The sequence below is a fragment of the Malurus melanocephalus genome, unplaced genomic scaffold, assembly GCF_030028575.1.
Source record: "Malurus melanocephalus ecotype Western Australia unplaced genomic scaffold, MMel_1.1 scaffold_113, whole genome shotgun sequence".
Lineage (NCBI taxonomy): Eukaryota > Metazoa > Chordata > Aves > Passeriformes > Maluridae > Malurus > Malurus melanocephalus.
The window spans coordinates 768,986-796,666 of NW_026623345.1; the positions used below are offsets into that span (position 1 = coordinate 768,986).

Sequence of the window (27,681 nt, forward strand, 5' to 3'; positions counted from 1 at the left end):
CCATCTACAGAGTATTAAAGTTCATAAGAAGCTCAAAGTTATGAATCAAGTTTGGTATATATAATTATTTTTCATCTGTTATCTGCAAAGTATCCAGCTGTCCTGAGTCTTTCCATTCAGCACCTCCAGGAGACTCCCTGAGTACAAAGGAAATGTGACTTAAAGGCCAGACAGGAGGAAAMAAAGTAAGTAAGCTATTCTTCATGCTTTTCCGTGATGTCTCAGAGTGTTAACAGAAGCCAAGGATTTCAGGGAAAGATGTCACAGACAGAGGCACCATGGAGGAGGGGGGAACTGCCTGACTCATACTCCTTGCTGGGCATCTAATGCACTAAAGAAATCTACCTACTAAACTGGAATAATTTCCAAAGATGCAGCRGTGATTTGTGATGGTTTAAGAAACCCGATCACAATTACACTCCAACAGACAACTCCAAATGCTGCTAAAAGAGTTTATTAAAGACCATACTAACAGTTCTCATAACAATGGCACGTACAATGATTCAAAATCATGACAAATAGCGTGGAGATTTGAAGAGCATTATTATAACACACCATGGACAAGAACAAAGCAGATGTGCTGTTTCGGAAGTCTACAAGCAGGCCCATGAAATACAGGAGTCACAACATACAGCTATACAAGTGTCAGAGAAAATAGAAAGGAAAAAAAAAAAAAGTCATTCAATATGCAGTCCTTGAATTTATTGACAGTATTACAGTACTTTATGGGCAAGGACTGGCTTGTTCCAGCTGCACTTTCCAGAGCACAAGGGCAGCTGGAAAAGCAAAAATATCCCCAATAAAAACCCTCCAACAAACATGCCTCAGGTGCAATCACCACTCCAGACCTTCCTGCTTACAAATTTTCAGTCAGAAACTCTGACCTCCCTGCAATTACTTTGCTCAGGACAGTGTTTTGTTTTTTTTAAGAAACAAAAGCAGGATGCTTCTTTAAGACAGTGCAAAAATATTTCAATGGTATTGTCAATGGTATTATAAGATTGATGACAATCAGCATGGATCAACCACAGCACGGCCAACAGCATCTCCAAGATCAGAAGCAAATRCACGTGCTGCCCCTTGACCAGCACTCCAGAGTGAGGGCTTGCAGAGGGGAGGTGTGTTCCTCTCTCCCGAGCAAGCCATCATTTCTGGGTTCATAGTGAGGAATGGTCTTAGCTACTCCAGGGTAATAAAATGCTACAAAAAGCCTGCAATATTAAATTATCCAATCCTCTGTCAAACACTAACAAAAGAATATTGAAGTGGAAAAAGCACATAGCAGCCATGTGATTCGTCATGGCTCTAACTCTACGATTCTAACGCTGATCCCTTCCCGACCGTGTCGGTCACGGCAGCCCGAGCATGCCTTATGGAGCTGAGCYGCTTACAGCACCCCCACGGCCATCAGGGACTCCCAGCAGCACGYGGGGATTTGTATTCTCCAAGACACATCAGCTAATTACAGCGGCAGGGCAGCTACAGCCTGCTCCTGGTGTGCTGCCTTTGCAGCTTTTGGCTACGAGATCTCAGGCCCCAGCCTGGGCTCGTGCCCCTGCTCTCACCCACGATCACAGCAGCACATCCRTGGACATACATTCATTCGCTGTGCATCCTCAGAGCCATCTGCAACCTCTTTTTCAAACAGATGTTGAGGTGTCTGTATATCACGTTGGCATAATCTGTGTCAGAAGATCCCCAGGCAGCTCCACAGTACGTGAATTCAATGACAGATAACTGTGCTTTGTCAACTCCCCCAAATCATCTCCTCCCAATTTCCACACAGTTGTGTGTTTGCGTCGTAGTGTGATTACGCAGAACCTTTTTAATGCCTGCCAAATTCAGAGGATAAAATCACAGTGCTGCATATCAACAAAACCCAGCAACTCCAGCCTCCAATATAAAATAATTTATATACACAAAGCAGAATTTACATGTTAAACAAGAAGAGATTGTCTCATTCTCTATGGTGTCTTACCCAGCTACTAAAAAATAAATAATTCACATCAGATTGATGGATTTGTTTCCTATACAGCACACGTGCGCTATCGGAGCTGACAAAGACAACATGAAAAAAACCTTTTGCAATTAATAAAAGAGAATTGTTGAACACTTGCACATATTGGCACAAGGCAGAAGAGAAAAGGGAACGTTACACAGCTCAGCTCAGGTGCCTTCCTCTGTGGAGCGGGACTCAGATTTCAGCTTCACAAATTCCTTGGCAACTTCATCATTGGTTCTCTGAGAGAGAATCCTCAGGATTGTGAGTCCAGTCTCATCCATGTGAATCCTGCGGCCAAGGGGGCACCAGCAAGCGCAGCTTCCTTTATCTGCTATGTCTCTGAGCTGCATTACTGCTATCCCCAGCACCCGGTCCTCCCGGGCAAAGCAGTAATCCTTCACACAGACTTGGAGCTCGTAGGCATCAGGGCCATCTTCATTCCCCAGGATACTGAAAAACACACACAAGTTCACTTTGAGTGTCTAGAGCACAAAGTAAAAGTGCCAGCAGCTGACTGGAGGGCTCTGATAAGCCACAGAAAACTCCTTTCTACAGAAAACCCTGGTCAGAAAGGGAGAAGTAAAACCTGTAGCATGTGGGCATTTTTGCCAATTTACAGAAGATAAAGAAAATGTGGCTACTCAAGAAGAAAAAACAACCTCTTTCAAGTTGCCTTTGTGACTTGTGTGTGTTTGTGTGTGTGTTAAACTGTGAAATGAGAGGAGCGGGAAACRTTAAAGCCATGCTAATAGATTTTCAACTCAGATGATTTTAAACGTTTCTGCTTCTGCTAAGGGTTGCTTCATTTCAGAATTACTATTTTAATTAGATGAAGTCTTTGTTAAAGATTCAGGACCTTCCATTAATGCAAAAGCTAATAAAAATAAATCCCTAACCCTTCTGATGTTTCTAAAATTAAAAGAATAAAAGGAACAGAGACTCTTCATTTAGAGGAAGCCTGCCTTTCCTCACAGAACAGAAAAATTATATGAACAATCCCTCTCCCCCAGATGTTTACAGCCTTTTGCTGGTCGGTTCTGTCATCTCATTTTTATATGTATAGCACAAGCCTGCAGCTGCCTTTGTTAAGCCTCCCATGAAGGAATATGTCCTAGTAATAATGAAAGAAAATAAAACAAAAAGAGATCAATACTTGATGCTGAGAAACACTGCAATTTTAGCAGTGCAACTTACTACCAATTCCAAGGGCTGTATCCTTGGAAACGAGTTCCAAAAGTATGTCCCACAGGTCAAGTCGGGATAAAAACGCAYATTAAGATTAAGAAATAAATAAAAATGAACTTTTAGCCTCAACTCTACCAAAAAAAATAGGAAGTTCATTAAAATGAAAGAGCACAATAATATATGTTCATAGGACCCACAGAGCATTTCAGAAGGTAGCCAAAGGACAACACTGGTATAGAACAGACCTAAGCACCCCACCTGCAGCAGAAACTTCCATAATCCAGCTTTTCTGCCAAGACACCAATGACAGAACCAAGCTACTGCTTCATGTACTTATTTGGGCCCTGAGCAGGCTATACGAGGACACTGGAAAATCCTGTCAATCCTCTGTGTCTGCACTTGCCACACCAGATCCACAGCAGATTTTTGACACTTACAAATGAAAGGTTTCATTGTATTTCGGAGCCCAGTTGTTGCTCTTTGACTTGGTTGTGAACTTCCTCTTCTTGTCACTCTGGTGGGGCCCAATCATGGTGATTTCAACAAATGGACGGAACATGCCAGACGTCTGCCACTTCAGGTCGTTGGCTGCCACAACTGGAAAAGGGAGTCACAACCAGTTTACAGCAAATACTCATTTGTACCCATTGCCCCAGACAYCCTTCTGCCTTGTTCCACTTTCAGTTTGTTGCTTCTATCTCAAAACATGACCGTGTCACAGTACACATGGACAGGACCTTTTTGTCATTCAAGACTATGCTTTTTTAATCTAGTTTAAATTCTGTGAAGGGAGTTTAATRTTGGGGACAGCATGTAACTTCTGCCATATGGATTGTCAAGAAATGAGTGCAAGAAAGCAGGCATTCATGCAGMTCCAGGCAGGCTGCCCTGACAGTTCTGTACTACATCACCATTATGTATGGGGTAAGAAAAAAAAGGGCATTTTGGAGGCCAATATTCAGGTCTCTGTTGAAAAGGAATATGGGATTGCAGGTAAGACAAATCCCATGAGTTGTGAGTGGTTCCAGGATACACTCACTCTATCTCAGGTCACTGCAGGGAACACACTGAAGCAGAGAAAATAGCTCTGAAATTCAGCTTTTGGATTTCAGTGTAGATTTAACYAGAAGAAAGACCTGAATGACTGTTTATATAAATCTTTAGAGGAAATTAAAGTAGTTAAGTGTGCTGTGTTCAAGTGAAGTAGATGAAGGAGGAAAAGGAACCCTGGGATGAATCAYTGCTTTGGTTATTTTCAGAGTGGCTGTTCAGGGACCAGCGTGGCCTTCAGGATGGGGGAGAGGAGCCTCTGAACTCTCCCTGGCTCTGTGATTTCYGAGTGTACACCAAGCAGTTTCGCAAGATCAGCCTGTCCCGTTCTCTGCAGCACAGACTAAACTGTGGCGCCTGGCGARAGCCATCATCGGATTTTTGTTTACTTGAATACATCACTGCCAATAAACAACCAGGCTGTGCACKGCCATATCACTGGCTGGACAAGCTCATTTGCTGTTTYTCTACRTGTCCTTGATGTGAAACAGAGAAAAACAATTCTGGCTTGAGATCSCAAGAGGTAACAGAGAAATATCACRACTGCCAGACAGAGCTTTGCCCCAGCTGAGCAGCAGCACGTGCTTTGMCATACCTTTCACCGTGACCTTGTGCTCCCCAGTTCCTGGGTGAGTGTACAGGTCGATCTGGATGGACACTTCTCCCACGGGATCTTCCACACCAGAGCCTGTCGGAAAAAAATGGAGACCCCCCCCCCCCCCCCCCCATGTACCCATAGATTATTGGTTATTGGCACAAGCYTTTATGGCCTCAGGAAGACAATGTGGTGTTTTCACAGCACACCTCCCGAAGTCAGCTTTTCAGTCAGCACCAAGAATGTCATGAAAGTGCAAGATAACATCAGGTTTGCATGCCCAACGCACATAAACACCAACACTTCCTCCACTCCACCTAGGACTGCATCCTATTGAGAACACCAGTGAGGATTTTAAAGGAATCTAAAATACCTAACGCTCAACAGTGGACCTTCACAAGGATTTTTCAGAGGTTCCTGCCAAGCTATTGTGTGTACATGCAGGCATTCCAGTGGTGGGCATTGGCATTCCTGTCTGCTCAGGGAAGAAGGGAGGACAAAAAGCAACAGAAAGATGAGGAGAAGACATCACACAACAGAGGAAATTCAGGGGAAAAAAAACATTTAGGTATTAGTGATTTGCACAGAGCCATAGTGCAGTCTCACCCTTCAAGAACCTTTCTGCATGTTGTACATCACTTAAAAGTAGTCATCCTGACYGCCTATCTGCTTCCCTTTGTAGGATCATGAGAACTCCTTCTCTGTTGCACGTCAAAATTGATGAGAGAGAAGCACTCACAATTTGCATACTTACTTCCCTTTATCAATTAGCCAGGGAGAAAACAAGATGTAGCTTCAAAAGGAAAAGATAAAATGTTGTAACAGAGGGAGAACTCATGAACCTTACACATCATGTATTATGATTTTTTCAACTTTTTAACTTTTAATCACAATTATCATCATGTAATATGTGGAAATGACATTTTTCTGGGTAAAAATATGTCATTTAAATTACAGAAAATGACTGCTTTGCAAAATGAAAATCAAGTTTTTGATAAGATAGTGAGATTGATTAGACTTTCTCTTTGGTAACTGCCTGACCCCCAGTAGTAATGGTTTTGTAATTGAGATACCTAGAAGGTAACGGAGTACCTACGAACAGCAGTTATTTTGTCAAATTTGAAGGTAAGATACATTACTAAGTGAAAAAATGGTCTGTGTGGAATTCAAGATAAAGAGCTTGAAGGATATCATTAAACATTTTGATTAGCCTGACCCAACAAGTCAGCTTTCACAAGAATGGTCCTGCAGGCAGCAAAAACACTCATTTAAAAACCAAGAGGTTGAAAGCTAACCTGTGCAATTCTCTGAGGAAAATTACATGCCACAAAATTGTAGGCATTGAAAGTCACATTAATATACAAGTAAAAGCATCTGAGCAACCAAAACAGAAATTATTATTACCTCAAATTATTACCTCTGGGTAGGTTCCCATTCTTGACCTGAGTACATTAAACAATCTTTAGGCTGTTAACAAATATGATCTTTAATGTACTGTTTCCTCCCTGCTTAGAAGGTCAGTGCTCCATATAAAGAACAGAGCTTTTTTCTGCATATAAAGCACAGAGCTTTAAAATCTGTAAGCCTAATAATTAAGACACAACATCTGATGGTGTGTATTTGTCACTTACACTGTTGGCATTTTCCACAGGGACAGAATTACCAACAATATGTAATGGCCACATCCACAGAAATATCATCCACCAAACACTCAGGTCTTCACTTCATTGATCTTTAATGTAACTAATAGGTTATAAAGGAGATGCTGATGCCTCAGAAAAATGACAGCAGAATCATCCCAGTGCCTTCAAAGAAGACAAAATTGACATTACAGTTTTTTTCCTACCTTCATTCTTGTCTTTTTGTACAAAAATCTTGTTCTATGAACTGAAATTTTACAGACAAAAAACCACTTTGAAAATGGTTTATAAACCATRTAACAATATTCTGAGCATGTACAACTGTGTGCATRTACATAMTTGTACATCAAGTGACATGCAGCTYTAATTCTTGACATGAAAGCCTCATTGGTATTGCARTACTGAAAGGTGAAACTGCAGAACTGAGCTCGTGCAATGGGTTATAGATGTGTTTCACCTGAGAYAATAAAGACTTTGGACAGCAAAAAATAAATTAAGAGATGAAACACTGCAAGACTTGAAATTTAGGGGTCTCCTGAGCATTCAGACCTTTAGCTAACCTCCCTTCAAGTCTGATAGTTCAAGCTTGGCCATAACCTTGAGTGCATATCAGACATTCCCATGTATTACAGTAGCCCTTCTCAGCAGACCACACGCATGCAAGTCCAGGATTTGGAACACACACCCTATGGTAAAAGGTAGGGGAACAAGTGTGCAGCATCTCCCAAAACCCAGTCAAGACAACTTTCACATCCCATGAATAAATCTCAAGCTTGGGAACAGGCTCTCAGGCAAGGTACAGACTTCTAAACCACACAACCTTGTGGCTCAGTGGGATGCAAGCATTCAGTGGAAGTTCACTTCTACAAGGAAACTACAGGGAACAGGACTTTGGAAAAGGTTTCTGAGCATGGGCAAGATGACTTCAAAAGCAAGGCAATTGGGTAATGTTGTTATAGTAACAACATTAATCTTGAACATACCCTTATCAGGAAGAACGTCCTCATTAGCGGTAAACCTTATACCTTTCCCATCATGCACTGAGACAGGAATTCAAAAGGCAAGAAAGCAAGCAGGATAAAGAGAGAAGAGTATGAATTACAACACAATTAGCAGTGTCACTTAAACACAAGGCAAATATTCTAGCTCTCAACAGACAAAATATCCTCCTAGATCTTCTGCACCAGGCTTTGGAGAGCAAGGCTGTCTGCAAGGAAGGCATAGTCTGGGTTAAAACAGAACAGAATTTGTGCTGGCATAACTAAACCGCAGCCCTGACCCAAATCTGCAGAGCAAACATTTAGAAGCATAGTGTCATAGRAGCCTACTCAGTAAGGAAATGAAAGCAGTAGGTACCTCGCAAACGGGAAGGTGCAACCATTGAGCAGAGAAGGAAGAGAAGCAAACACTATTTAAATAATTCTGCATGAAGCCATGTTCTCCCATGGGCTTGTGGGACATAGGCAAAGGAAAACCTCAGTCACAGAGCTCTGGTATGCAGATGTCAACTGTCCCTTCTGTCCCTCCAACTTCTGTGCAGCTCTCCAAACTCATCTATCAGCCATGGTTAATGAGATGTATAAGCAAGTAATATCCTTCTTTAGCCCCAAACCCAGCAGAGACTCACAGAATCACCGAATACACTGAATTGGAAGTGACCTACAAGGGTCATTGAGTCCAGCATCTGGCCCTGCACAGGATACCCCAAGAGTCACACCATGGGCCTGAGAGCATTGTCCAAACACTTTTTGAGCYCTGTCAGGCYGGTGCTGTGTCCACTGCCKTGGGGAGCTGTTCCAGTGCCTGACCACTCTCTGGGTGAAGAACMTTTTCCTGATATCAAACCTTAACCACCCCAACACAACTTCAGGCCATTCCCTCGGGTCCTGTCACTGGTCTCCACAGAGAAGAGCTCAGTCATACCTTTCTCAGAGATATTCCAGCACTGATTCTGTAGACACTAGGTGGCAYAGCTCAAATCTTTTATTCCCCAAACAGGGTCCAAAATTCTCAAGTTTACTAATGCACAAGGTGCTGATTTGGGCCAGTGGCCTACTGTGCCCTGTACTTGTTTCCCACAGTGGCTCAGATTAAGTCACAAAGAAATGTCATCAGTCAACTAAGAGATTTAATTGATGACCTCTTAATGCATGCATATTATGTCCTAACTTCATTTTTTCTATGCTTCTTAAAAAATACATAAATACTCCTGCACCCACTTGTGTGGCAGCTCTATATATTCTAGCTTCTCAGAGATAATGATAATRTTTCTGCTAAGTATTTCCCCTYGGTGGAGTTTTACAGTCCAATCATGCATTGCATGAAGCTGCTTTCTCATATCAGCTTTGAATTTGTCACTTTGTGACTTCAATGGCGTACTTTCTTTCTCTAATTTTAAGTACTCCTGACAGTAGCATGGACTGTAAAACATCAGTGCTGCACACTCCCTTATATTTTAGCTCATCATGCAAATATAACAGTAACCACATAAAAAACTAGCTTCAGTTCATGGTTTGGATATAAAAGGGGAAATTTTTGCACAGAACAGCAAAGATTGGAAGCACTCAAGTGTGCACTCAAGCTGCCCATTAAAAACTGGCTTGTGAAAGTGATGGCAACATCCAGGTTCATGGAGTCCCTAGTGGATGTAGCAGTCTTTGACCTGTCTGGCCACTGGATGTCATCGTTGCTCTGCTGGGACACAGCTACAGGACCATTCTCTCAGGATACTGTTTTTTTTATTGMATTTCAGTGATTCAATGCAGTGTGTTTCAACATAAGGAAGATCAGACTGTGCTGCTAAAGGCAGGGATTACAGAATCACAGAGCCATCACAGTTGGAAGAGACCTTCATGGTCATCTAGTCCAACTGTCAACCCAGCACCATCAAAATCATCCCTAAACTATGACACCARATGCTACACCAAGACACCTCCTCTACGCTTCCAGAGATGGTGACTCCATCACCTCCCTGGGCAACTTATTCCAATGTCTAACTACCTTTCGAATGAAAAAAAAAATCCTAGTATGTAACCTGAACCTCCTCTGGCACAATTTCAGGCCATTTCCTCTCATGGAAAGAGGCAGGAAGACCAACTGACACCTCACTACAACCTCCTTTCAGGAAGTTTCAGATCCTCTCTGAGCCTCCTCTTCTGATGATTCAACCCTCAAAAACCACACCAAGCTTTTCTCTTCAGAAACAAACCTTGTTTTGCTCACAAAATCTCTGAACTCTCTGCACTTCTAGGGATACGCCAGCATCAATCAGCCTCATTTGCTCACAAGGGAATTATGTCAGCTAGGGAGTGCTTTTCCTTGATCGGTGTGATGGCAGAGAGTGCTCTTCCTTGATCCTGGGGCTCAGTGTGATGGCAGAGTTGGTATAATCTGTGGGGTCACCAGCTCTCTTAGGCTTGGAAGAATTAAAAGGATCCCATGCAAAAAGATGGCAGAAGGACACCCCYATGGAGTTGTATGACTTTGCTGCTGAGATGCAGTAGCTTTATGGCAAGGCTTTTAATTAAACAGCCTGAAAATGTAAAAATACTAGTTTGGGTTTTTACTTAATAGCATCTATCTCCTCTTACTAAGAATACTGAGAAGATTCTTGACTAGAAACCAAATCATTCTGTACAATAGTATGTAGATGTTCACACGAAAGCAGTGAAATTAACTGTTCACCCTTCCAAATTCCATGAAACAGCACCACTAAGCCTTAAAGCTTCTCACAGACTCACCAAACACTTTGGTGACCCATTCCAGCAGCTTATTAATATGTTGTGGTGATCTGTAATCACCTAGCTCCCACATACCCTGTACTGGCTGCAGACAACACACTGCTTCTGTTGCCCTCCTAAGAGACTTTTGCCTTTACAGGCAGCCTGTAGCTCCATGACTCACCATACTGCTGTCACTCAGTCAAGGCCRCACRGGCTGTGACAGCAGCTGSCCTGTGACACAGGCACTGACTGGCTTCTGCACTGGTGTCTTGCTGAAAYGGTGCCTCACAAGTCTCCATGCAAATCTSAGTACAGTAATTTCAAATTTCATTTAAGCCACCCACCCACATTAATTCATAAAACGTGACTGTTAAGTGAGGATTGCAGAGAAAAAAAGACCACAAACACYCCAGGCCTTATGTTTCACATATTTCTGCTCTCTCAAAATGTAGTCATAGAGTGGGAAATAACCCCCTTTCGCTCCTTTCCAATTTCAAAAGCTCTGAACTGTCACGCTTTCAGAAATGTTACTGCCAAAAGCACTCTACAAACTGGCAGTACAAGGGAGAGAAATTACGAACAGAGCCAAGAGCTCCACTGACTCTGCCAACAACACAAAAGAGTCTTACCCTGAGCTGTCTGAGATTGGACAAAGGTTTTGATGAGAGTGTCCGTGGTCTGAGTGTAGAGRGAGAGAGCATATCGAAGTGACTGCAGGTCTGGACTTTTCTCCAAGAAGGTTTTCTTTAGACCATTCCCACCAGCATGGAAATATTGCTAAGAGTAAAAAGAAAAGCGAAACATACTGAGCAAGAATTGTAACCAGCAACCAACATGTATGTGCAATTTTGTGTATGGATAGGGAACAGCTGGAAAAAATCACAGAACAGCTTCTGTTCTGGAWATCCAGTTCTTAGACCAGCTTATAACAACCGCTCATGGCATTCCTCTTCCAAAGCACTAAAATATGAATATGTTGACTCCCAGCACATCAGTCACCTGAGCCTATTCAGGTGTACCCAAACATGACAGTATTCACTTAAAGCCTTTATCACTGTGGCAGCAGGGATGGACTCCTGCCATCTCCTGAGGTGGGATAAGCACTATCCTCCCAAAGAGGATTTGGGGATGGAGTAAGAAAACAGCAAACACAGAAATGGAATCACTTACTTTGATTGTATCCAGTGCCAGGTCCAGCACAGCACACTGCTTTGGAGTGAGGCTCCTGGTYTCCTCTCTCACCATATGATCCTGCAAGCAACCATTGTATTTGACATGAATGTGCTGTCAGAGGCTAAGGCAAAAGGAGACCCCAGTACCACCACTTCTCTGGATTCATGCTGTATCTATTTGGTGACAGCATTAATTCAGCTGTTCAAGGAATGTTTAATGGAGTTTCTCAGAGTCATTTATTACACCTTAACTTGAAAAAAACCTCATTTTCTCTCTTCATGGCAGGCACAGAAGACATAAATATGGAAAGAAYTGGACAAAGGTAAGTGACAATTTAAAATCAGTTTGTCTCTCAAGAAAACCCAAACAGAAGTCTGCCTGCCATCACTGTCATCCTAGAGCAGCCACAAGAAAACTCTCCAAATACCACTTAAATCAAGAAATTCTGAGAAGTAGACATTAGTCAAAGTTGTTACATGTCATCTGTCGATTTTTTTAGCTCTTCCAACTACAAAGGTCACTAATTCATTCCGTCAYTTGTGTAGAAGAAGAAAAACAAAAGAAAATAGGTTTGCTAAAAGAAGACGTTGTTCCCATTMAGAACCACCAACTCTATTAGCAAAAGGCCACAATTCACTTGGAAAAGAATTCCCTTTCCTTGCAGTGGAAGCACATTCCTGTTAGACTCCTGGCTGACTACAAGGATGTGCCATTCTCTGGCATTTCACTAAGCTCTTTCTCTCTAATGCTTAGTCTAGATCTCAGAAAAACAGCACATTTTTAAGAAGATAAGCTTTGCACAAACCCAAATTGTACTGAGCTGCTGGCGGGTCAGGCCAATTGACCTCAGATTGGGTTCTAAAGTATTCATAAAAAAGATGCAGGCAAATCAGGGAAAGGCTATTTATCCATACTTTAAACATGTGACAGCCCCTCCAGACCATTTCCAGGAGACACCTCTGCTAAATGGCTTCTGTGGGAAGCACACCTAGCGTGTGGCACCATGTGCACGTTTCACAGGAACAGACCTGCTGGCTATCTTGCAGCTTGCTGATTCTTCACACTGCCTGCTGCCATCCCCATTCATTTTCCATCCCAATCCATCTCCTGCCTGATGGAGACAGGGCTCTCTGCAGTCTAGAGGGAGCACAAGGCATTTGCCACACTTCTCAYAGACATCTAGCCACCAACTTTATAYAGRGCAGCCTTGAACTGCAGAGAAGATGCCCCTCAAGTTGTCAGTTTCTCAGACAAGTTGACACCTTGMTTTCTTGGATAGCAGAGATGTGCTTCCATGCACCTCTTCCCTCACACAGGATGTCCCTGGCAGGGGCACGGTACCCAATGAGCTGCAATGTGTCTTCTGTTATGCTTTGCTGTCCTGAGGGGAGAAATAACTCTCCTCCCTCTTCTTTGTGAGCTGGCARTAATTCAACTGAAGATGATGTGGCTTCACACTTCAGTACACAGAGACTTCAGCACACAGAGGGTAAAGCATTCTTTTCTCTGTCTGACAGTCAGATTAAGTGCAAAATCAGCCAGAGCCCAAGGCCACGTTCATGGAAGAGGCCAATTTAGTCAGGATAGCTGTGCTCCCAAGGCAGAGCGACTTTCACATCTGCTAAAATGACTTTCTAGGCCTGCCTGCCTGATTCCCCAAACTACCACACAACCCAGGTGGTCAGCACTTTTCTCTGAAACACCTACAGAGCTCACTCAGCCCTGCTGAGCGGTCACTCCGCCCGTGCCCATGCTGTCAGCGCACAGCAACACATCTCTGCTTTCTCTGAGCTTCCCAGTGTCACTTTCTTCAACACATTATGTAAAAATAACCCAGAGACTGGACTGGTAATACTTGCACCTACTCAGAGAGGAGCTCATGACTGTCATTCCTGTGCACACCTGCCCTCTGCAAATCCCACACTGTTCCTATAAAGAACTATGCATGGTGCTACCTTGCACTTCCCAGATTGCCAGCCAGGAGCAAGAAACAAGTATTTACATCAAATAATTATGCAAATTCAAGCAGAAAGAGTAAAAAAAAAAAAAAAAAAAAAAAAAAACAAAAAAAAAAAACAACCCAACAAACTTTTCCTGATCTCTCAGACTCATCCTTGTATTCTCCACCGGTATTCTCAGAAGAAACTCTGCAGTTAGAGTCTGGCTGCTTGCTCTGGGGGCAGCACAAGGGAGAGGAAGCAGCTGCTCCTTGCTCCAGTTGCTGGCTATTAAGCAAACCAAGCAGAAAGAGTTTGATAATAAGTGGGAGGCAGATATATGGCACCAAGGAGCCAGGTCTATGGTTGCCTTTCTGAGCATTTTAAAATACACTGTGAAATTGATTTGTCATCAGGACCAGAGCCTGTGCTTGTCAGGTCTGTCAGTCTCAGTTTTCAGCTGAGTTATCTGATTCACTAGGGCTCTGTTCTCCCTTTCTATTTAAGACCAATAATGCTTAAAACCCATCCCATAATTTTCCAGGCTTTTAGTGGAACTGCAAAATGTACAGGGGAGGGGCTCTGAAGAACCATGCCTTCCCTGTTAGCTTTTATGTGCCAGCAAAAAYRAAAGGACAAAAAATATAATATCCAYGATGCTTACATGGACTCTTGTAACAGTCCTATTCTTCTGGAAATTTTTGGACACAACATCATTTCCCTTATGGTCTCCAAAATTCAGGTGCTTTTACACTTGAGCATGACTCTCTTGCCACATATAAAATCCTGTGTACCTGTACTGCTGCAGTTCTATATGTGGATATGCAAATAAAGGCTCTAACACACATCAGGGCTTGTCTGATTTGCATGATTATGTGCCATTTCTAAAAATGCAGTCCAGAGTCAGCAAAGTTAAGCTTTACGGTAACTGAACTGAAGACAGGCTGGGCTGAGGAACGGCCTTCACCTGACCAATGCAAATGGACACCAGCAAAGCTTCCAACCCATTCCTGGCAAACGATGCCCTGAATATGCTTACAAATTCCAGTAATGAGAAAATATGGAACAAGTAAAAGATAACAGTGAATTCTGTGGCCATGTCCAAGAATGCAAGCAAACCACAGGAACTCACAGACTGTCCTTGTGACCTGGGGGAAGAAACAGCAAATTCAGAGCTCTGCCTTCAGAYATCAGGAGTACATGTAAAAGGCAGGATGGCTTCTTTTCCTCCACATGATGAATCTTTTCTGATATTTTTGCAAGGGAAAGGTGAAACTCACGGGAAACACACAGGGAGTCACATTTGGATGCTGTGGTTCAGCTGCCACTCTCCCAGGCTGGCTACAAAGCTCCTTTCTCCCCATTTTTTTCCAGGGAAGTGATACACAGCATTGCAAGCACAAGAAGAAGGGAAGAAAACGCAATTCTCAAGAGCCACCATGTCACCAGGGATGACAGCCTGACCGTGGGAGTGCTTAAGGCCATCATTCAGCACAAGTGACAGCTATTCCCCTGGGGAGCCAGAGTCGGAGGTTTATGCTAGGTGACTATTAACTGCTACCTAACAGCCTCAAAATGTAGCTGGAGAAGAATGTGCACATTTAATGACACACCTGCATGCCCCRACCACTTGCTAGGACTGCCAATAAGCACTGCCTTAAATGAGTTGTGTACTGGCCACATAAACGTGTGTGGAAAATGTATCTGCTGGGCAATGGAAATAGGTGYATGAAAACAACTGTATTAAGTGTGCAAGACAAAACCAACAATCTCTAGGAAGGGACAAACACGTTTTGAAATTGCATTAATCACTTAGGAGARTGTCCTTTGCCCTGGGAAGATTTCCCTGATCATGTTCTGAGGCAGAGTTCAGGAACAGCTCCCTGTCCCTCGCAGCAGACTGTGCACTGTGACACTTCAGATGGCATCCTCCTCCTCTTGCACAATACCTGTCTTGTAGCTCAAGTCCAAGCACAGCACAGTGCAATCCCAGTACTGTAAGGCATCACTATTTTCATACCATTCCTGTCGTGATCAGTGAATTAGTGCCTGATTTGCTTATGATGAGGTGGCGTGCACTTCATAATGCTCATGTCATGCACTGTCACGTCATGCACTGTCAAAACACATCAACAGAGCCTTCATGCTAAATGCCAGCTTGCCTTGAAGGGAGCCCACGCAGAAGGAATTTACAGACACAGGCTCCCTTCCATAAGCAACAGTTATTTTTATAACAGTCCATGTAATTCAACCACAGCTAGCACAAGCATTTTTCCAACCATTAGGGACTCCCTTTTATAAATGGGGATATGGAGGAGCTGGCCAGATATTGAGAAATCTATTTTTTTCATTTCAAATCAATATATCAGACTGATCACTATGTATACAGAAGATAAAAACTACTTTTATGATTAAACCATAAGAGTTAATGTTAAGCACTATRTTAATGTTAGTAGAATGCATTTAAAAACACATTTAATGCATTTAAAGGCATTTCTCTACAACTGCATTCAGCAACAAACCACTGGAAGCACAAGACATGCTAAGCACTACTACACTTACACACAGGGACATTTAACACAAGCCATGCAGRACAATACCTTCAACTTTGACAAGTGTCCCAGTTCCTTAGCAGCACTGAAAATCAACTGTGTGCCCTATGGTTGCAGAAGTTAGAAAAGAAAGGAGGAGGGGAAAGAAGGTTATAAACAAGCTTCACATATTTTTCTTCTGAGCAAGTCAATTCAGTTCATAGCAGCTTTACATAACCACCCCAAGGCCGGTCACAACTGGACTCCTTGACAGTTTATTACCTAGTAAAAACCCTGGCATTTCCGTGGATACCAAGAGCTATTTCAGAGCACAGTGTCTTGCTAACCAGCTCCCTCTTGCTTACAGCAGTCACTCCCTTATACAGGATGAAYCTTCAAATGGATCCCACAGGCTGGGGGTAAAGGCCATCTCCAAACACTTCTTTGGATTTCACATCTAAATACACATGAAGACAGCAAAGACTGGCCAAAGCAAAAGATTACACAGCTGATGAGAATCCCTCTATAGAGGTAGAGCTCATCAGGATAGGGGACAAGCATAGCTCAGATCAGAAATAAAACTGGACCTCAGCTGTTTAGGGGTGAGAGATTTTCCAAGTCTATTGAATACCACAGCATCACCTTCAAATGTCTTAGAGCTTGGCCAATGGCTCTTCTTCCCCCTGTAGTGAAGCTGTATAGCCAATGAAGAAACAAAAAAGGAAAATGAATCCCAGTGACAGGAAATCTTGCYTCAGGTCACTTCACCACTTTCACTGTAAGAAACGTCTTCCTTCTATCTAGCCTAAATCTACCCTCTTTTGGTTTAAAAGCATTCTTGCTACATGATACCTATGTACCAGTTGGTTATGTAGGTATTTGGAAAATAAATGTTAACACATAAAATGTGTTTCAACCAGATCARGTTGCTCAGAGCCCCATCTAATCTGGCTTTGAATGTTTCCAGGGAWSTGGCATCCTGTAYGAGGATTGTTGGTTTCATAAGCTAAAGGTCTCCAGTAAAGCAAATTCAATTCTCCTGCTCTCTCCTTTATTATCTGTTTCTAACAGTCTTTAACTCTCCCACTTAACCACAAAAGCAATGACCACTCCCTACCCTAAAACACTTCAACCTGTAAAGAAGCCAGATGTAGACCCMAAATTATTATATTTTGTCCCTGCCTATGCCACTCAGCTTTTCTTTGCTGCCTTCCTTGGTATGTGTGCATTGTCTTTTAGGTCAGTACTCTGTGGAATGGGAACTATCCCACATAAGGATTTGCAGAGAAGACACTGGGAACTGGCTACTACTGCAAAGATCATAGCTGAAGTAATTATTTGTCTTCTTTTTCTATTTCTATTTTTTTAAAAGGATTAACATGAACATGGGCCTCTGTAAGAGTTTTCCCTCAGCAAAAACTCTACACCTGTTGCTTGGGGAAGCAGAAGAAAAACAGGCAGCTTATAGATATAACATTGCAAAACCTGAGACTGGCTCTGGGGAAACTGGGCACCCTCTGCCAATTAAAACAGCAGTCTAGAACTGAATTTTTAAGGTGAGGGGGCCTTTTCTTCAGTTGTTCCAGCATTGAAAATTTCTTCAAGCGGAATGACTGTGACCTAAACCCAGAGATCACCTCTTGATTTGCTCTACTTGTAACCACCAGCTAACCCTCCCTGTTCCTCAGCCTTTTATGTTTGTTGAATACAAACCGACACAGAACGAACTTTATTGATTTTGTAGCTAAACAGAAGCTCTTGATAAATGATTAAATTCTCAACTTTTGGCAGGGGTGGAGGGGAAAGTGCAGGCAGGCACAATGATTCCATGAAGAAAAGCTGCTGAAATGAGACTGGGAGCTTGACTTGCTGTCAGTACCCAACGGGTAGTGTTAAGAGTACAGCTCTCGAAACCAAAACAGAACAAATTTCCATGTATTTCCAGCAAGGAGGATTGAACATGACTGCACATCAGCAGCAACACAGAGATTTCACCGTGGGCCATACCAAATAACCCACCAGCATATGGGGTTTCACCAGCACTCAGYGACCCAACACATGTGCCTGCTGGTCTGTACAATTTGTCACGAAATTTTGTTGATTTATGGGTTTCTGGGCCTGTTGACCAAGCAGGAAACAAATAACCAAAACATCTTATCCTGAATTTTGAAAAAGGGAGTGGTCTCAAAACACAGTAACATCAACATTTCTTAACACAGTACTTTCAGCATTCACTGGACACTTTTTTTTATATACTTCTGAACAACATTAATCAGCCCAGGCACATAGACTCCCTGCATCAGGCTTCTAAGGAGGGCAGGTCAGTAACACTGAGCAATACCCAGTGACTGGATACGCTTCACAGAACAGAGCTGCTCAGATAACTCCCAGTTCTTGCACGCTAAGAAAATCCTCGTCAATCAGTGACAATCTCTGTCAATGCAAGGAGAAATTATTTTGCTGTTACTCTGAGTTTGTCATCAACGCTGGTAACATCTAATGAAAATCTGGACAGCTCCTTCCTCTGCCAAATGGCATTCTTGTAAACAAGATGCCATACTCCTCAGAAAAGTTATTTATGCATGGAAAACATAGCACAAAGCTCTAAAGACAGCACTTATTCCAGCTGTGCCAGAAAGTGGAAACAACTGAACTTTAATTATCAGGTAGCTTTGAGAAAAGCTGCCCACAATGGAATTGATTAAAATGTCAAGGATAGAGTATGAGGACAAATTAAATCCTTAYCGTGAATCATGCCTAGCTCTGCGGCAAACACACCTGGAAAGGGGATGGGCCTTCATGCTGTTTTTCCTGGCTCTTTCCATTATGTTAGTTATATTTTTCTAAACTCTTTAGAAACAAGAAACACACCTATAGTTCACAACACAGACATTTTAAATTCCTTTTTAATGGTCTGATGCCTTTTTCTCCCTTCAGTGAAAGCATTTAGAGAAGGATCATCAGGTGACTCAAGTCTAATTGTTCGAAGCCAACAGAACTGCATTGATGTATATTCCAAGTGACTCAAACCCTTAAAGCTTAACTGTCCTACTGTTCAGCTGACAAAATTAGGAAACAAAAGCCTACTACAAGTTTTTTGGATTCCAATCCTTTTTTGGAAACCATATTATTAGTGATGCTTATTTTTCTGAGACATAACAGTGAAAGTATGTTTCATCTGGTATTGTGCATTCCCTTCCCATATTTTCTTAATTCCTATGTTCAACAACAATGAGATCTGATAATTTAACAGCATTTAAGTTCATTTAAAAAACTCAATCATATTTGGCAATGTTTGTTAGCACACATTAAAATAAAACTATTTTTTAGCTGCTGTGGATCATTAAACAACAAAAATTGACAAAATAGGCTTAAAAGTAGGGATGAAAAGAGGAAAATAATTACCTGTCAGTACAGAGAACTAGGCACATATGCAGTTCACAGAYCGTAATTTTATTCAAGGCTAAGAAAGCTTTTTCTCCTCATCACAGAGGCAGCCTTGAACCTTTCTGCTCCAAGCTAGTACAAGGGAGAGGATTCATTTAAACTTACAGAATTTAGGGAAGGTTTCAGAAAACCTCTTAAAGCCACACTCTCTTCCACTACCAGAGTAGCACCACAGAGTGGCTCAGACAGATGAGCCTGAAGAACAGACAGTCTGGAAGTCACATGCAAATTCTGTCCTCAGCTTAAAGAAAATTTAGTTCTTATCTTGGACCATGTTCTCTTTTAGTGAAGAGAAGTCTGACATGTAGAAAAAAGCACAGCAGAAGCAAGCACAAACCAAGCCTCATGTGAATGGTTGCAGTGTACTGTGTGAAATAAATAAAGGAGAGGCTCCAGAGGAATCATCTAAGTGTAAACTAAGCATCTCTTCTCTCACCTGACTGGTCACTGATGGCATGGCACAGTTTCATCCTAAGTAGTTGAGAAAGAAATGTATAACTAATCCGTTAATATCCCCAAGCGCTGTGCACTGAACCCCAAAATAAGGATTCCCAGAGTGTATATCCACTCAACCAAGACAGAGGGTGTTTAATTACATGCTGGATCTTAAAATTAGTGAGGTGTGAATTACTTAGTGAGTCACTGGAGATTATATTGCTGCTAATCTCACAAGTCACAGGCAGAGAGTGCTCAGAGAGGTTGAAGTCACCCACCTAAAAGTCATGAAGGACCCGCAGCTCAGGTCATCAGAGTGGGAGGCTGTGAAACTGTCCTATCCTCAYTGGATCCCTCATAGTGCTGACATTTTCTCACCTGAACTCCACACAGCACAGAATCTTCCACAAGCTAATTTAAGTGGAATTGTTAAGTCTGGAGAGAGGCATTTAAGGCCTGAGCASTGGCAGGGTCACACAAGTGACAGGCGAGGCAAACTGCAGCATGGGAACCTTCTACCCGAGTATGTTTTCCATGATCTCCATCAAAAAGTGCTTTGCACTTCCACCAATTTTGCAGAAAGAAGAGAAAATAGTCCATAGAAGAGATTATTTTCTACCATGAATATCCCCTATTCTTAAGGGCTGCACATGAGTTTTAGGACGGAAATCCCCATCAGTGGCCCTTCAAACACGGAGAGGCACCACTAGGGCTTTCTGTTGCTGAAGGCTGGAAGTAAAGTGTGTTACAGTGCCCAAGGCTATTAGCGTCTTATGTGCTTTCAGAAGAAAAGAGGGGGGAAAAGAAAAGGCAAGCCAAATTAGATAAGAGCTGCTTGCCACAGAAGTAGAACAGCAAAGAGAAAGCAGTGCTTGGGAACCCCAAGTTTCGCTTTGCCTTGCCCTGCTAGCCTTCACTACTGGGAATGATGAAAATCTGGTGGTGACAGAATAAATTGCTATGCCCCAGAGAACAGTGGAAGCAGCTCTTTGTCCTTGTAGCTCACCCAGCCTCACCACAGGTTCCCTGCTCAAGGACTGCAGACAAGGTCATTTTAATCATTGCTTTGTTCATAACTGTCCTTCTGGAATAGCAACTCTTTTCCAGCTTAGACAAGTTCAGCCTCTGTGCTACCATACAACTAAATAGATCAAAAAATCTAGCTATGAGAATTTTGTGTTATCTCAGACAAGTGAGTATGCATTTCAATTTGCTTCTCAATTTGCGACTGAAATGATGGCTACACAAAACTATGAGAAAAAATTTAAGTGGCTTATAGCAATGTCCTGCAGATTAGAAGAATTKGTTGATTACAGTTATTGCCTCCTTTATGATACAAGCACTGAATCACTCTCCTATTTTGCCTTTGAAATCCAAAACTAGCAAGTATAAAGCTCAAGCAGCTCCTCCCTAGTTCTCTCTGAGGCCCTTGATCTCACTGATTCCATTGCAAATTGGTCATGTTAATGCTGCTCCTACATGATGATTTTAGCACCTGTCCCCAAAGACTCCTTTTTAAAAGCAATTCAACCAAGACAAAGRAATTTCATCCTCCTAAATTTATTTTCTTTTTCTTCTTTACAAATTATAAAGGCAAGCAGAAATGATGACTCCAAATCTAAGCTCAGAGAAAGCAGTCTTTTGCAAATTACGCCTCAGGGTAATTTTATGGTTGTAGGTATGACAGCACACTTAATCTCAACAGTTTTATTTAAAGTCATCATCAAGGCCAGAGACAAGGGCCTTCCCTTGCAGAACATGAAACACTTAGAGCAAGAGGCAGGTTTGCATTACTTCCCTGGACACTGCAACCAAAGAAGCCTACTCCAAATATGTGAGGGAACTGCTGAATAGTGAAAACCACTGTTGTGCTACCCACCACTGGGAAAAAGTAAGTCTGCACAAATGAGGTACAGACTGCAAGTTTAACAGTGAGATGAAAAGAAGTTCTGGATCATCTGTAAATAATGAGGTTACAGCCCAAACTTCACACTGCCTCCAACTGAGTGTCATCCCCCAGAGCAGCTGGGCATGCATGACTGACATTTAATCAGTTTCTCTGGTTTCTCAAAATTGGGGAAGAGTTGATCTTCCATTGTTAAAAGCATCACTACATTCATGACACACATTCATCCAGCATGTCCACACAGCTGAACAATTATACAAAGACTGCCTTTGAAGGGAAACTATCTGGATACRCTTCCAATTCCCAACATCAGAGAGAGAGAAATCCTGCCAGCCCATGCTGGTGTTAAAGCTTCCTGGGGGGGTAAAATGGGGGATGGATGATTAAAAATCAAGCTCAAATTAATCCTATCTATATCGAGAGACCCTGGCTAATAGATGATCAGGCAAAAGCAGCTATAGGTGTTGACCTAATGCCATGGAGACAACCCTAACTGCTCGATAATCCCACATACACACACAGCTCTTCTTACAGGATTACAAAACCCTAATCAGTGCAAGTTTACATACTGGACAGAAACTCTTTTTGTTTAATGGATTTTGAATTGTATATTTTTTCTAGAGTGTGCTCTGTATCTTGCAACCCTACCATAAACAGMGAGTCTCTCTTTACAGACATGTTTTTCCATCCTGAGGCAGGCTACATGCAGACAAATTTACCTGGATGGATGACTCACCAGGTCAGGGGGATGAGTTACACAGGCAATGGCAACACTTTCTTGTATGAGTCAGGAAGAAGAAAATGTTTTACCGTATGGTCTGTAAGAGGAGGCAGCACAATCAGCTTCTCCATGGTGTTCATTACCACTCTCCAGAGTTCTTTCAGCACCCTTTTCAACACCGTCTTTTCACACACAGTCGCAAACAGTGTCAAGCTGCAGGGAGAGAGCAAAAACTAAGTTCAGAGAGCAATAAAAAAGTCAATGCATATGGAAGATTCAGTGCTGTCTCCAAAGCAGCTTGTCATAACAATTGTTTTAAGGGCAGAAACCTTCCCTGTGTTCACCCTTGGAGTTCTAGCACTAAAGACATTGGCCAAAATGGATGACTGACATTTCTGATCTCAGTATTTTCTGTTTACTCTTATCTCYATTTACTGACCTGGGGATTACAGAGTGTATCACTCAGTGACAGGTAGTTTGGAATAACATATATATAAAATCCAAATAAGAGCAGGTACCATTGAACAGGATCCCTTTACAAAGATTTATTTGGTTAACACAGTATACAGGAAAAAATTACAAATATAGAAAAATAGGTTTTAAAATTCAGGGGATTACTATAATGATTTTTGATAAATACCTAAATTAATAGTTCCCAGAATGTTGTGCAGAAATTCCTGCACAGCTTCTGATAGCTGCTGTAGTCTCTAAATCTTTCACCTCTAAAACCACCCCAAAGTATTCCTCGCAGTACTCCTTCTTTTGTCACAACTGCATTCACAAATCACCTGCCATGTGTTCATCCAATTTAATATAAAGAGCTTCATCTCCCTAATTTTTCTTCCTTTATTATTGTACAGGCTTACAAAAAGGCCAACAAATGTTAGAATATCCTTAGAAATGTCTGTTGGACTGGCATTTACTGATCACACTGGGAGAGCTACCGAACAGGAACTCTGTGGCCAGTAGCACTCAGACAACTGATTCTCCCAACTTCTCTTCTTTCCAGAGCTGGCTAGACAGAAAATGAACAAAACCAAACAGGGCCAGGAGTGATGTTGGATGGGATGCAGGAAGCACTAAAAAAATACTCTCCTTCTGTAGAGGAGGAAAGAAAAAAATCCAGRCTTGGATTACCATAATCAAAATTACTTGCTCCACAGCTGGACAACAAGCCTGCTGCATACTAAATTCCCCAYGGTACAAAGGAATTTGGCTTTTCAGGATTCATGAAGGCATGAGTGGAAAATAATCACATGAGAAGGGTCCTAGATGTAATGACTGCTGCAGTGGCTCACTTAGTACACAGTGACCCCAAAAACAGATGGGATAATCAATCCCTAGATTTTAAACCTGTGAAGCTTCACATCTCTTGCAACATTTATGATGAAAATTGTTGGCCATCCCTTTCTAAATAAACAACTCATATGCATCTGTTTAACTTCTATAAGAATAAAAACTATTTCTCTTTGCAGTTCAACACTAGGCTTATGAAAATTATGTCCTGTTGGCCACATTTAGCTGTCCCTCTACAGCTGAACCATGCTGCATAATATTAATGGCAGCAGTTAATTAGGGCAATGGATCAACCCTATGCAAATCCCATGGTTCAGAAGCTTATTTGCCAGTCAGAACAGCAGCAGGTATGACTAGAAAAAGCATTTGACATGACTGTAATACTGAGTAGAGTATGTATCAAGTACATAAGCACTGTTTGCAATATGTTTGCTAATTTGCTACAGTACAATCTGTATAGGAAAAAACTCACAGCTAGAAAATTTAGAATTTCAGTCCTTTTCACTACTTGATTAGCAGTGTGTTTTGCTGATTGCTATAATTGCCAGAGGTAGAAAGAAGAATTGAGAGCGTGCTTTGGCACTAAATGAAGGCTGAAGAGCCTATCTATGGCTTGTGAGAGGCAGCTATGGGAAGAAAAGCTATTAATTCTCCTTGAAAATTTGGAAATGTCAATAACCATCCAAGAACATGGAATTATTTCCCCCCCCCYATTCCATCAATGTGCCCCATGAACACGTACAGCTGCAATCCAATGAACTGCATGTGTAGCATATATTTGAACACTCTCTTACTTTCCATCCAAGAAGTCCATCAGTGGCCTCAGGACATTATCTGCATCTTGTGCAACTGTGTTTCTGGCATTAGCAGCAGAATTTGCTGTCCCTTTCACTTGACAGAGGATATCAGACATCTGCTTGACACACTCATCAATCCGAGTCTGAAAGCTGCACAAACAGGAGAGAGGCAAAAACAAGATTATCAGTGGCAGAAATACAAGGTAAAAAAAATCAACTTCACTCAATATCACAGTCTTCTATCACAAGGCTTGCTGCTCTTTTCCTTATACCAAGGGGCACGCTCTCCAGTTCCTTATGCCCACTACCCACACACAGCCGACCACCTCTGAACACGAGACACGAGCATATTTGAGAGGAGTTTGTTCATTCATCTTGCAGCAAGAAAYGATCCTTTCCTGACTTCAACAAACGCTGTTATTCTTAGCTCAAAGCACCCTGCTGGTATCTGTCGTTTTTTCCACCACAAAGACTGGGATATCACATGGAGCAATGACACAATGGATGCCACACTCTGAGCACCCAGGAGTCCATCAGGAGAAATCCAGTTATGACCCATCATAGGCTGTCTTTAAAATAACAGAGATAGCCTGAAGGCAGGCACCAGCTTACACCAGTCCACTGCCATAAAACCCATGCCAAATGTCAAATTGGAATGTGGGGCTCAGCTGTGCAAAGTGCAGTGTCCCCGTGATGCGGTGACACACAAGGCATTAAAGCACAATTACTTTTCCACCTCTTCCTGCTAAGAGGAGGTTCAAAATTAAATAAAGCAATGATTAAAAATTATGAATAGATCAGCAGAGTTGACAACAAATCAATTCCTCAAATAAAGGAAAATGCTTTGACATTTAAAAGAACAGTTACTAACAACAGGCACTACAAGTGACATTTAAGTATCCATTAATACTTAATCATAGTACCATAATCCAGGCACAGAGGTTGGAAACCAGGAAGGGAAACCAGTGTTAAAAGCTAGGGTAAAGATTTAAAAGCAGTTACAAAAGTTTGGAACTCTGCTTTGTATCTGCATAAACAATCTGAACTTCTGATGTGTGAGCCACGCAGGGCACCTGTGGGTTGTCCCCACCACGCGTCTGACTGTGCAACCTCTCTGCCCTACGCCTCTCACTTTCCTTCTCCACTTGATCACCTTTCCTGCTCTGCCACCTCCAGCCTCATGGTCCTCCGTGTTCAATTCTAGCCTGCCTCACAGGAAAAATTCCAGAGCTGTCTCCCACCTTCCCCATTTCTAACAGAAAGAGTCCTGCAGCAGTGAGTTGTGGCTGCAACATCAGCTTAATCAGAGACCTAAGCCACATCAAATCAAAGAGCATAAAGAATTTCCTGTGCCATTAACAGTCCCTGTTCTGTCACAGGCCAATCCCATCCCACACTCCCATCAGTTCTCCCATCACTACATCAATTACAGGACCCTGCTTCAAGGTGCTTTAAAACCCCCAGGCAGGGATGGAAAGTAACAATGCCCTCATGGATAAAAATGAACACGAACCAAAATGGCTACCAATTCAATGAAAAATAACAGATCAGTTACTGTGGCAACAGGTTCACCTGAAAGTGAAGTCTGTGCAGTTGTACAGCTTAACAGGAGGTCTTGGCAGCACCAAGCTAAAAAACAACTTCACCTATGCTGTCAGATAGGGCCTGCTGCTCCCTAATTCCTCCAGGAATTCCTTCCCTCAATCCTACAACCACCAAGAACAAAACAGCAGCTAGCCTTGCATGAAGGATAAATCCTTCTAAGACTCCTCTCAAAGTAGAAAATGCTTCTGTGTACAGACAAAAGSCTCTCTCAGCACAAGGGTGGTGGGGCTCTCTGGACATGTGCTGCTTTCTCAGTAAAAGCAATTAATCTCACACAGACAAAGAMGAGTTAAGATCTGCAGTATCAGGTGGGCACAGTGTTGAAGGAGCAACTGTTTACAGACTCTGCACAGAATATTGTGGATGTCTCCCTGATCTCTTAAGTTTATATCCTTTAGGAGATCATGCTCTGCTTTTCACTGCTAAGGAGTAAATGAAGCACCTGAGCTGTCTGACTGGCTAAATCTCTGGCTGGCTCATCTCTCTAAGAAACACTCCCCAGATACTRGATAATCTCTTTAAATCATATTTTCAAATGTCAGGATTGTCCCTTAATTGTTTTGTAGCAATGACACCATGGAGACAATATTCAGATAAAAAAAAAAAAAACCCCACATTCCTAATCATTATTTCTTAATCACCTTCCATCTCATTATAAACTTTGCTGATTCTATTCAGTTACATTCTTTTTCATTTCTTGCTGTAGCATCCATTGCTGGCAACAGGAACTACTCACTTATCTCCCTGCTTGGCTTTGTGTGCTGAAATCCAAACAGTCACTGACAAACCCCACCACCATTTTTCAGTCGTAAGAACTGCAAACCTGTTGACCCCAGGAGGCCAAGTTGGTACAATTTGCTCTCCCTTGCCCATGTTCAAGCTACACTGTGGCTCATGCCTGCCTTAATCCTGTTATGCAGCAACATGAAATAAATGGGCTTCATAATGAGAAGTGATTGTTTTTGAGGATTAGTCAGGAGTTCTGTATTTTCAGATTTCTCTCAATTGATATCCTTTACAGTTCACTACAAAAGTCTTATAAAGTTGAGAACATTTTTATCCTCAGGTAAATGATAACATGATTTGCAATAAAACCTAATTGCCRTCCATTACTCTGGCAATACTTTAAAGAGCTTCTTGAAACACTAGATAGATAACATTTGCAGCAGCACTGGAACAAGTCAATCTCAAATTCCGAACCTGTTTCCATCTTATTCCAGTATTAATTTAACAATCAGAAATCAGTCAGCTGTTTCATACATTTAGAGCAGAATGCTTAAACAAGAATGTTGTTTCATAAATGCTAAGCTGGAAACTGCTTTTTGAACAGTAAAGAAGCAGACAATTCCGTTACTGACAAGTACTACTTACTGAAAAAAAAAAATGCAGTCTATGTAATTCAAATACATTTCACAGATGAGAGATCTCCATGTTACATTTCCAAGCACAGCAATACAGGACAGAAAGACTTAAAAAAATGTTTCTCACTTCGTTAGATGGTCTCACTRTTTGAAAGGCCATGAATTCAGGACAAAAAGAAAAATATAATGCAGTTCACAAGAGTTTCTTTTCTCTTCTTAACCTGACTGAATGAGATTAGACAAAAGAAAAGAATGCTTCAAGGACAAGGACCTTGTAA

At 42.0% G+C, this 27,681-nt stretch overlaps 1 protein-coding gene across 2 annotated transcripts in view; it reads right to left on the reverse strand.

Annotated features, from left to right (window-relative positions):
- Positions 1-444: 444 nt before the first annotated feature.
- Positions 445-27,681, reverse strand: part of UNC13B (unc-13 homolog B) — a 207,211-nt gene continuing 179,974 nt past the window's right edge. Inside the window, exons 32-40 of one of the 2 annotated variants that reach the window (XM_057369599.1) lie at positions 24,435-24,587; positions 22,434-22,557; positions 15,905-15,961; positions 11,365-11,445; positions 10,824-10,971; positions 7,456-7,512; positions 4,833-4,925; positions 3,625-3,784; positions 445-2,452 (exon numbers count right to left, since the gene is read on the reverse strand). In XM_057369599.1, the coding sequence (XP_057225582.1) occupies positions 2,167-2,452; positions 3,625-3,784; positions 4,833-4,925; positions 7,456-7,512; positions 10,824-10,971; positions 11,365-11,445; positions 15,905-15,961; positions 22,434-22,557; positions 24,435-24,587 (1,159 nt within the window). In that variant the 3' untranslated portion in view covers positions 445-2,166. The remainder of the gene's footprint in view (positions 2,453-3,624; positions 3,785-4,832; positions 4,926-7,455; positions 7,513-10,823; positions 10,972-11,364; positions 11,446-15,904; positions 15,962-22,433; positions 22,558-24,434; positions 24,588-27,681) is intronic. The other variant, XM_057369600.1, reaches the window with a different exon arrangement.